The 12,070-nt window shown below is 39.2% G+C and overlaps 1 protein-coding gene across 2 annotated transcripts in view; it reads left to right on the forward strand.

Moving 5' to 3' along the window:
* SERINC5 (serine incorporator 5) overlaps positions 1 to 12,070 on the forward strand; it is a 176,928-nt gene that overhangs the window by 119,087 nt on the left and 45,771 nt on the right. For both annotated transcript variants that reach the window (XM_066381682.1, XM_066381683.1), the window contains 3 exons: positions 2,391 to 2,569; positions 2,883 to 2,965; positions 4,631 to 4,724. In XM_066381682.1, coding sequence (XP_066237779.1) covers positions 2,391 to 2,569; positions 2,883 to 2,965; positions 4,631 to 4,724 — 356 coding nt within the window. The remainder of the gene's footprint in view (positions 1 to 2,390; positions 2,570 to 2,882; positions 2,966 to 4,630; positions 4,725 to 12,070) is intronic.

A 12,070-nucleotide genomic window follows, 5' to 3' on the forward strand; every position in this document is an offset into this window, starting at 1 on the left:
CTTTGATGTTAATAAACATGTTTTCAAATCACTAAGTCCTTATTTTCTATGTTCATACAAATGTACTGCTGTAAGGCCAGGAGCCGCCACCGTGGTCATTCACATGCAGGTTCCCATTGGATTCGGGCAGGCGGTAAAGAAATGGCGGAGTCAGAGGATGGTGGGCCATTCTGTTTATTGGTGTCTCACCAAGACAGGCAAGCCACAGAGAAGCCAAGGGAAAAGCAGAAAATCAGCTTTTCCCATGAAGGGCAAGGGGTCAGGGAGGCCCCTGCAATGGTGATAGCAGAAACCGAGAGAGCAAGCTCCCGGTCCGCCCCACTTTATAGTGTAGAAACCAAAACCTTTAATCCAATATACAAACAAGGAAGTCTCTGACACAAAGTCCACTTATCTGAGACATAATGAGATTCCTCATGAGAGTGCACCACTCTACATCAAAAAGGGTGGGAAAGGCTTAGTCCTAAAACCAAGCCCCAGGATACAAGGATCCTGTCTGCCCACAGCCGCCCCCAACACACATTAATATCACCTGGGCGATGGGTTTCCACGTGGGCAGCGCCATCTTTAATAAAGTGAGCATAATATATTTTATCTGCCCAACAACTGCTTGTTCTCATTATGTAATATTTTAATTATATTGATAATATAAATAGGTTTTACGTTGAAGCCTTCTAACTGGACTAGAAAAAAGCAGTGTCAACATAATCAGAAGATTAAGACGAGTAAATAAAGAGCTCCAGTGGATCAAGAAAAAGCTTAATTAACAAACAATTCACAAAGAAAAATAGAGCTGGCCATAAATTTAAGAAGTGAATCTTACTAGTAATGAGGAAAATGAACATTGAAACAAGATAATGTTTTTTATCTTTAAATTAGGTGTTCAGGTTAGGAGCATAAGCTGTCTCAGATATTTCTGGTGGGATATAAATTGGTGTAGGTTTTGAAAGTGTGATTTGACTTTATCTCTTGAAATTTTCAAATGTAGGTGCTACTTGACTCACTGGTTCCATTTCTGGGCCTGGAATCTCTTCTGCTTAACTAATGGCACGTGTGCAACAAGGCATGCACAATTGTGTTATTGAATCAGTGTTTGTAATAGCAAAAAATAAATACACAGAACAAAAGCCTGTTCTAACAAGATAAATGTGGGAATGCTTATCAATTTTAACCTAGTGTTACTATACAATATTATATAGTAGTTAAAGGGGTGGAGTGGGATTTTGTGTATTAATAGGGAAACATCTCCACAGCTTATTGTTAATTGGGAAGAAAGTATTACAAGCTTTGTCCCGATAGCTTCCTTGATTAGAGTGTTGTTCCTATATGCAAAGGTAGCAGGTTCAATCCTGGTCAGAGCACATACAGGAACAGATCAATGTTTCTGTCTCCCCTTTCTCTCTAACCACAATAAATAATTTTAAAAAAACTACAAAAAGAAAAAATATATTACAGAACAATATATGTACTTTTACTTAATAAAGCTGTGTGTATGTAATATATATATAGTACCATACAAGTGTATGTATGTATGTTCTGTATAAGTATGGGGGTATGTATACATACAGTTGTATACTCACATTTATATATGTAAACTAATCAAAATATTCAGTAAATTGTTAACTCTCCTGAGGAGGAGAGGTCAGTGGTATTTTGGGTGGGAGTGAAGGAAGTCTCTCACTTTATATTTTATACATGATTTCATTTCAAGAAAAATATATTCAGCCTGACCAGGCAGTGGCACAGTGGATAGAGCATTGGACTGGGATGCAGAAGACTCAGGTTTGAAACCCCAAAGTCACTGGCTTGAGCGTGGGCTCACCAGCTTGAGTGCAGGGTCACTGGCTTGAGCATGGGATCATAGACATAACCCCATGATCATTGGCTTGAAGCCCAAGGTCGCTGGCTTGAGCAAGGGGTCACTCTCTCTGCTGTAGCCCCCCCGTCAGCCTCCATCAAGGCACATATCAGAAAGCAATGTGTGAACAACTAAGGAAGCGCAACAAAGAATTGATGCTTCTCATCTCTCTCCCTTCCTCTCTGTCCCTACCTGTCCCTCTCTCTGTCTCTGTCACACACACACACACAAAAAGAAAGAAAAATATTTCCATGTATTGCAATTGTAATTTAAAAAAATTGTGATACTGGATTTTGGAACTCATTTGTGGTAAGTAAAAGGCTGAGCTGAGCAGTACATTATGAGCACAGTATCCTTAAAAAAGATTCAGAAGAAGTTAAGAAAAACCTTTGAGAAGAGGGCCTTTCTCCCCAGCATGTTTCCTCTGCACATGGTGCATTTTCACACGGGACTTTGACTGGGCTGACGGAGCACATCACAACTACCCTCTTTGCCCAGTGTTAACAGGTGGCTTTTTTCTCTTTTTCCTCAGATTCCATTTTACGAAGACATTTGCAAAGGCATCAAAGCTGGTGACACCTGTGAGAAGCTGGTGGGGTATTCTGCAGTGTACAGAGTCTGTTTTGGGATGGCCTGTTTCTTCTTTATCTTCTGCCTCCTGACCTTCAATATCAACAACAGCAAAAGCTGCAGAGCCTATATTCACAATGGGCAAGTCTTCAGCCTTTGTTTCCCTTGCCTTATAGTCAGTAACCTAGGACCACTCCTAACCATCAGACCCTCTGACTGCTCTCCCTCCAGTTGAAATTGCTGACACTGATTTTAGGGAAGGTGGGACTTGTCACCACACAGTGCCTGAAGAACTAGGAGTCTGTCTAATTATAAGAGGCGTTCTCTAGTCACTTAATTACTTCCCCTCGCTTTCAAGAGAACAGTAACAATGGCAGGATCATGGATTGACATACTTACCTTCTAAGAGGTCTTTTGTCCTTCCTTGAATATCATTGTTTTCCTTTCTTTCTAGCTTTTGGTTCTTCAAGCTTCTGCTGTTGGCGGCCATGTGCTCAGGAGCTTTCTTCATTCCAGACCAGGAGACCTTTCTGCATGGTACAGTTAGCTTCCTATTTATTTTGTTTTTACATATTTTGAATTACTAATTTTCTTGTAGCTTAAAAAATATTCCTGGCCTACCACACTTTATCCACTGTCTCTACTCCTTACCCCCTCTGTTCACCCTCCTGCTTACCCTTTTCCCCACTCCCTCCTTTCCCGGCAAGCAGGGGGAGGACCTTTAGTTACTCAGCAGGCTGAAGATTTGAAATGATCATTTTAAGTTATTGGCTTGAAGGAAAAATGAAGCACTTAAAATTTGTTTGAAAATCAGTTGAGCATGTCAGCTTGACACCAGCAGCTCTGTCTGAAGAGGCCCTGGAGACTGTTCTTTCTGAGCACTGCACAGAAAATCCAGGACACAGAACACAGGGCTTCTCAGCAGCGTTACATCTGCTGCAGTTATAATGGGATCCGAGAGGCATCTTCCAGTCTACTGCAGACTTATGTGAAACTGTGTAACATTGAATTATGTTCCTTATTGACCGCAGCTACCAAAATTAATTTAATATTAAGCTTTTCATCATAGTTGAAATGGCGACCCTTCTTCATAATGAGCTGGGGAGGAAAAGAGTTCTGAATTTCAGTGTTTCAAAGCACTATTCAACCAAAATGAATTCACTTTCCTAATTAAGATAGGAAAAATACTCACATGTTACTCTGTATGGAACAGCAATAGACCTTCATCAGATAGTCACTTATAAACGTCCAGCTAGTTTTTCAAGATCACACTAATCTTATGGATTCCTTAAGGAAGTTATATCTTGTTTTTACCTAAAATGCTATTAACTGGTTTTCTCTTACAGATGTAATTTTTTAAAGGGATTTTTTTAAAGATATTATTTATTGAGTTTTACAGAGAGTGGAAGGGGAGAGGAGGAACAAGAAGTATCAACATATTGTTGCTTCACTCTAGTTGTTCATTGATTGCTTGTTGTATGTGCTTTGACCAGGCAAGGCCAGGGTTTCAAACCTGTGACTTCAGCGTTCCAGGTCAACACTCTATCCACTGCACCATCACAGACCAGGCCCCACAGATGTACTTTTATGAATTAGAATAGTATCTTTAGAACTGGAAGGGACCTAGCAGTCCTCTAGTCTAGCTCAATCATTTTTGTAGACTAGCAGTCCTCTAGTCTAGCTCAATCATTTTTGTAGACAGGATGTAACCTGGCTCATCCAATGTTAGGCGTCTTTGTGACAGAGCCAGAAATAGAGTCTGAGCCCTTGGCCCCCAAGTCTGAACCTCATATCCTTACCAGACACCGGTGGCTCCCTAGTCAATAAAATGAGAACCTTTGATATTTCTGGCAATGTGTGTTTTTACTTTTAAATTGTGGACCATGTTGACTTTAAGAATTCTTATATCTGTTAGAACACCTGGCAGCTGTGGCATGGAGGATACACTTGGATGCTTCAGAGCCAGACTGTCTGTGTTCACATCCCAGCTATACCCTTTACTGGCTAAGGGACCTTGTCAACTTTTGTAGATTCTCAGTTTTTCTCATCTATAAAGTGGGTCTAAAAAGTAGTGTAATTGTGTGGGACTTAAATGTGTTACAATTACAGTGAGCATGACAAAAACCGGACTGTAGTCATTGTTGTCTTTTGAGCTAACCCTTGGAATAGTCATGTCATCTCCTTCTGGGTGGTGTTCTGCAGCCTGGCGCTATGTGGGGGCCGTCGGAGCCCTCCTATTCATAGGCATCCAGCTTATCCTGCTCGTGGAGTTTGCTCACAAGTGGAACAAGAACTGGTATGTACTGTATGGGAAGCCTCCAAGTGCATTCACTCCTGTGGCAGAGACAGCGCCCACAGTGCAGTGCTGAGACGGGCTGCGCTCTGAGGGCTCCGGGGGGGGGGGGGGGGGGGGCAGCACCCTGCTTAGACCAGGACTGTTCTTGCTGGCATCCTCCGTTCTCTCTTGTTCTTTGGACCTCTTTATTTACTTCTTCCTATACTATTTTTTTATTCTTCCTATCTTTCCTTCTTCCACTTTATTTCTTTTCACCTTTTTGCTCTCTTTTTTCGTGCACTCTCACTTGGGCTCTAAGTCCACCGATGGTGTTTAGCCACACTCACCCCATTGCTGGCATTTTTTGGCCCAGCTCTGTGGTTGTGTTGGTGGCTGATAAGTTGGGCAGGCTTTGTCTTAGGCTTCCAACCCTAGGAGATTTTTTTTTTTTAGACAATTTTAACAGGATGACATTGATCAATTGAGTACATAGATTCAGAGAAAACATCTTCAGATCATTTTGACATTTGATTATGTTGTATGCCCATCACCCAAAGTCAAATTGTCCTCTGTCACCTTTTATTTGAATTCCTTTATGAACCTCCCCTCCCCCCTCCTCCTCCCTCTACTCGCTGTACTCCCTCCCCCCCCCCCCACCCCGTAACCACCACACTCTTGTCCGTGTCCATGAGTCTCAATTTTGTGTCCCACCTATGTATGGAATCATAGTTCTTTTTTTTTTTTGTTATCTAAAAGTTTTATTATTTTACCTTTTACTCTTTTTTTTAATTTTTATTAATTTTAATGGGGTGACATCAATAATTCAGGGTACATATGTTCAAAGAAAACATCTCCAGGTTATCTTGTCATTCAATTATGTTGCATACCCATCACCCAAAGTAAGATTGTCCTCCATCACCATCTATCTAGTTTTCTTTGTGCCCCTTACCCTCCCCTCCCTTTCCCCTCCCCTGCCCCCCCTAACACCACACTCTTTTCCATGTCTCTTAGTCTCGTTTTTATGTCCCACCTGTGTATGGAATCATGCAGTTCTTAGTTTTTTCTGATTTACTTATTTCACTCTGTATAATGTTATCAAGATCCCACCATTTTGTTGTAAATGATCCGATGTCATCATTTCTTATGGCTGAGTAGTATACCATGGTGTATATGTGCCACATCTTCTTTATCCAGTCATCTATTGAAGGGCTTTTTGGTTGTTTCCATGTCTTGGTCACTGTGAACAATGCTGCAATGAACATGGGGCTGCATGTGTCTTTACATATCAATGTTTCTAAGTTTTGGGGTTATATATCCAGTAGAGGGATTGCTGGGTCATAAGGTAGTTCTATTTTCAGTTTTTTGAGGAACCACCATACTTTCTTCAATAATGGTTGTACTACTTTACATTCCCACCAACAGTGAATGAGGGTTCCTTTTTCTACACAGCCTCTCCAACATTTGCTATTACCTGTCTTGTTGATAATAGCTAATCTAACAGGTGTGAGGTGGTTTCTCATTGTAGTTTGGATTTGCATTTCTCTAATAACTAAAGAAGATGAGCATCTTCATATATCTGTTGGGCATTTGTATTTCTTCCTGGGAGAAGTGTCTATTCATGCCCTCTTCCCATTTTTTTATTGGATTGTATATTTGATTGTTTGTTGTTGAGTTTTATGAGTTCTTTGTATATTTTGGATATTAGGCCCTTATCTGAGCTGTTGTTTGAAAATATCATTTCCCATTTAGTTGGCTGTCTGTTTATTTTGTTGTCAGTTTCTCTTGCTGAGCAAAAACTTCTTAGTCTGATGTAGTCCCATTCATTTATCTTTGCCTTCACTTCCCTTGCCTTTGGAGTCAAATTCATAAAATGCTCTTTATGGCCAAGGTCCATGAGTTTAGTTCTATGTTTTCTTCTATGTACTTTATTGTTTCAGGTCTTATATTTAGGTCTTTGATCCATTTTGAATTAATTTTCATACACGGGGACAGGCTGTAGTCGAGTTTCATTCTTTTGCATGTGGCTTTCCAGGTTTCCCAGCACCATTTGTTGAAGAGGCTTTCTTTTCTCCATTGTGTGTTGTTGGCCCCTTTATCAAAAATTATTTGACCATATATATGTGGTTTTATTTCTGGACTTTCTATTCTGTTCCATTGGTCTGAGTGTCTATTTTTCTGCCAATACCATGCTGTTTTGATTGTCGTGGCCTTATAATAATATAGTTTGAAGTCAGGTATTGTAATGCCCCCAGCTTCATTCTTTTTCCTTAGGATTGCTTTGGCTATTTGGGGTTTTTTATAGTTCCATGTAAATCTGATGATTTTTTGTTCCATTTCTTTAAAAAATGTCATAGGAATTTTGATGGGAATTGCATTAAATTTATAAATTGCTTTGGGTAATATGGCCATTTTGATTATATTTATTTTTCCTATCCAAGAACAAGGAATATTTTTCCATCTTATTGTATCTTTTTCGATTTCCTTTAACAATGCTTTGTAGTTTTTGTTATATAGGTCCTTTACATTCTTTGTTATGTTTATTCCTAGGTATTTTATTTTTTTTGTTGCAATCGTGAAGGGGATTATTTTTTGAGTTCCTTTTCTAATATTTCATTGTTGGCATATAGAAAGCCTATGGACTTTTATATGTTAATTTTGTATCCTGCAACCTTACTGTATTGGTTTATTATTTCTAGTAATCTTTTTGTGGAGTCTTTTCTGTTTGGATGAACAATCTAGAGCCATCAGCGGTGTATTGAGGTCTCCAAGTATGACTGTATTTTTATCAGTTTTTGTTTTTAGGTCAATAAGTAGCTGTCTTATATATTTTGGTGCTCCTTGGTTTGGTGCATATATATTAAGGATTGTTATGTTTTCTTGATTCAGTGTCCCCTTAATCATTATGAAATGACTATTTTTGTCTCTGAGTACGTTTGCTGTCTTGTAGTCAGCATTATTAGATATGACTATTGCTACACCTGCTTTTTTTGGATGTTATTTGCTTGGAGAATTGTTTTCCAGCCTTTCACTTTGAATTTGTTTTTATCCTTGTTGCTTAGATGTGTTTCTTGTAGGCAGCATACAGTTGGATTTTCTTTTTTAATCCATTCTGCTACTCAGTGTCTTTTTATTGGTGAGTTTAATCCATTTACATTTAGTGTAATTATTGACACTTGTGCATTCCCTATTGCCATTTTATAAATTGCTTTCTATTAGTTTTGTATCTTGTTTGAGTCTTATCATTTGTTTTTGTTTGGTTGTATTCCATACTTCTTTTCTCTGTTGATACCTTTTTTAAGTCATGTGTTTCTGTGGTAGCTTTTTCAAGGCTGGTTACCATTAAATAATGAAAAGGGTACCTACCATGTTCATTGTAGTACACTATCTTATGAGTGCTTCTGTACTCCATTGTTTTTTGCTACTGTTAATCTTTGTCCTCTCTCCTTTTTTTTGCTTTTGTTGTCACAGTTTAAATTTGGTTTTATTGTGTTCTTGGTGGAGCTTTTACTTGTGGTTTTGTTTTGTTTTGTTCTTTTTATCTGGTTGGAAAACCCCCTTTAGTAATTCCTGGAATGGGGGTTTTCTGATAATAAATTCCCTCATCTTTTCTGTATCTGTGAATGTGTTTATTTCTCCTTAGTATTTGAAGGATAGCTTTGATGGGTATAGTATTCTTGGCTGAAAGTTCTCATTCAAGACTTTAAATATTGGGGACCACTCTCTTCTAGCTTGTAGAGTTTCTGGTGAGAAATCTGATGATAATCTAATAGGCCTTCCTTTATATGTTACATTCTTCTTTTCCCTGGCTGCCTTGAGAATTTTTTCTTTGTCGTTGGTTTGTGCCAATTTCATTATGATGTGCCCTGGTGTAGGTTTGTTGAGGTGTTCTGTTTGCCTCTTGAATATGAGGCTTTAGTTCTTTCCACAGGCTTGGGAAGTTCTCATCTATTATTTGTTTGAATATGTTCTCCATTCCATTTTCTCTCTCTTCTCCTTCTGATATACCTATTATTCTTATGTTAGTCTTTTTGATGGAGTCAGACAATTCCTGTAGGGCTTTCTCATTTTTTTAAAAATTTTTTGAGTTCTTTCTTCTTCTCTCTGTTGTGCCTGAAGTTGCTTGTCTTCTATATCACTAATCCTCTCTTCTATCTGGCCTGTTATATTAGCTAAGCTTGTTACCTCATTTTTCAGTTTATGAATTGAGGTTTTCATCTCTGTTTGATTTGTTTTTATAGTTTCAGTTTCCTTGGTAATATATTCTTTGTGTTCATTGAGTTGTTTTCTGAGCTCTCTACATTGCCTTTCTGTGTTTTCTTGTATATCTCTGAGTATTTTTAGGATTTCTATTTTAAATTCTCTGTCATTTAGCTCCAAGGTTTCCAATATATTAAATTTTTCCTTTATAAATTTTTCCTCATCTGTCTGTGCTACATCTCTGTCTTTTGTATCCATGATATTTGATTTCCTTTTTCTTAATGGCATCTGAGGGTGGTTTTGTTGACAGTACTAATGAGAATTAATAAAGAATAAAAAGTAAAAAAAAAAATGGGGGGAAAAAAGAAAATTTATTATTTCCCTTTTTTTTCCTCTCCTCTTCTTTCCCCTCCTTCTTGAGAAAAAAATTGTGATGAACTGTGAATTATGTTGTGCTAAATGGAACAAAAACCTACCTATAACAGAGGGCCTGAGTTGGAGAGAAGTGATAAAGGGGCAAAAAAGGAGGTAGGGACCCACATAATGCAAAAAAGGAAAAAATTTGGGTCAAGAATGAAATGATTTGCTTGTAAGTGATGGTCGACTAAGAGATATAAGGAGAGGGATAAGAGGGAAACAAAAAAGGAAAAAGTAATTGAAAAATTACTATTGTATTAAGTGGAGCAAATACTAGATAGAATGGAGAGCCAGGGTTTGGAGGAATGCTAATGAGTTAAAAAGCAAAGTAAAAAGCACCCAAAGTGCCACGAAGAAAAAATTTGAGTCCCAAATAAAATAATTTGTTTGTCATTGAGGATTGAATGAGAGAAAAACTAAAGGAGAAAAGAAGAAACTAATATAGAGGGAGAAAAAAAGAAAAAGGAAAAAAAAATGAAAAAAAAGAAAAAAGAACAAAAAGAGAGAGTTAAGGGTTTTGGAGTGCAACCCTCATAGAGAGAAAGGAAGAAGAAAAGAAAGAAAATGGGAAATGTAACACTTATGGGTAGTGTAGTTCAAGAAGAGGAGAGAGTAAGACTGGCAGAGAATAAAACGACCAAAGTGGAAGAAGAAGGAAATAATGAAGACAAGAAGATGAAAGAAACAAACAAACAAAAAAAAAAAATGGAAAAGGTTATAAAGTCTGTGGATTTTTCTTGATTTTGAGAGGCTATTTTCTTCCTTTTTCTTTCCTGTTCTTCTTTCTCGTCGGTTACTCTGTACCCTAGGCTCTGCCTCTGTGGCATGCTTAGGTAGAGATTTGCAATTGATAGTCTCTATGGTGATGTCATATATTAGGCTTCAGTGTTGTTGGCAGTCAAGGCTCGTTAGCATTTCCAGGTTCCGACAATGAGAGAGTCCGTTTTCCCGGAGCCTCTCTCCTAGTCTCTCCTTCCTGAATTAGCAGCCTGATGATCCAGCTACAGGGTTGCCCCTGCCTCTGCCTGGAGATTAAGAGGCTAAAATAGCTGGCAGATCCCCACTCTATTCCCACTCAGCGCAGGGCTCTGGGTAATTCTGTCAGTCAGAGCCACCAGCATAATCAGGCGGGGCTGGGAGCCAATTGCTCTCAAGGTGCCTTTCTATGCACCTCCAGGCCTGTTCAGCATGCCTCAGCACTCTGTGGGACCACTGTCCCCAGGCTTTTTGCACTTTGCAACCTGTTTTGGCTGGATAGAAGATGCCCTAGTCGCTGTTTGCAAAACAGGAGGTCTTACAAGCCCCCAAATTCCTCTTTTTAACGTATAGCCCTGAGAATGAAAGCTCTGCCAATCAGAAGTTGCCCCCACTCCTATTTTTTATTTCTTTTTCTTTTTTCCTTCCCAGTGCTGTTATCTTGAGTGACTGGGTGAGGCGCCCCGCCCGTCTGGAGAAGTTTGGGTGTAGGGAAGTATGCTTTCATGCATTCCCCGCACACTGCTGTTCAGGGTGCAGGGACCACACCTAGACTCTGGTCACAGCCCACACAAAGGCCTCTGACTCTGCTCCTCTGTCCGGGAACACGGGTGCCCACTCCTGGGATGCCAGGAGGAACCTCTTGCACACTATCTGCACTCACCGACCAGGATATCAGGGCTAATGGTGGCCGCCACTTGCCCGTCTTTGCCAGGGTTTGGTGTGGGCGTTAGCTCGCGTTGGCTGAGTTGCCGCAGGCACACTCTTTCCTTGGTTTGGACGTCTGTGCCGCAGCCCGGCTCCCTCCACACCCTCAGCCTTCACTCTCTCTCAATTCCAAGTGAAAGCAGCCTTTGCTTAGGTTAGTTAGGAAGGTGGAGTGTTCCTTTCTCCATCTTTTTTCCATTGGGATTGATTATATATTTAGTCAAATTTTCCCTCAATCATACCTTCATGTTCAGTGTGTGGACTTCTAGACACTCCAAGGATAGATGTTTCTGTCTTTGGTTGAAGAACTAGCTGAAATTTTGGGGAGATTTATCAGTATCGTTCCTCACGGTGCCATTTCTCTGATGTCACTCTTGGAATCATACAGTTCTTAGTTTTTTCTGATTTACTTATTTCACTCAATATAATGTTATCAAGGTCCATCCATGTTGTAAATGACCTGATATCATCCTTTCTTATGGCTGAGTAGTATTCCATAGTGTATATGTGTCACATCTTCTTTATCCAGTCATCTGTTGAAGGGCTTTTTGGTTGTTTTCATGTTCTGGACACTGTGAACAATACTGCAATGAACATGGGGCTGCATGTGTCTTTACGTACCAATGTTTTTTGAGTTTTGGGGGTATATATATACTCAGTAGAGGGATTGCTGGGTCATATGGTAGTTTCATCCTTAATTTTTTGAGGAACCACCATACTTTCTTTCATAATGGTTGTACTACTTTATATTTCCACCAGCAGTGAGTGAGGGTTCCTTTTTCTCCACAGCCTCTCCAACACTTGTTATTACCTGTCTTGTTGATAACAGCCAATCTAACAGGCCTGAGGTGGTATCTCATTGTAGTTTTGATTTGCATTTCTCTAATAGCTAATGAAGATGAGCATCTTTTCATATATCTATTGGCCATTTGTATTTCTTCCAGGGAGAAGTGTCTGTTCATGTCCTTTTCCCATTTTTTTATTGGATTGTTTGTTTGTTTGTTGTTGAGATTTGTGAGTTCTCTGTATATTATTTATTTATTATTATTTTTTTTTTTTTCTGAAGCTGG

This window comes from Saccopteryx leptura, chromosome 4, assembly GCF_036850995.1.
Source record: "Saccopteryx leptura isolate mSacLep1 chromosome 4, mSacLep1_pri_phased_curated, whole genome shotgun sequence".
In the NCBI taxonomy this organism is placed as follows: Eukaryota; Metazoa; Chordata; class Mammalia; order Chiroptera; family Emballonuridae; genus Saccopteryx; species Saccopteryx leptura.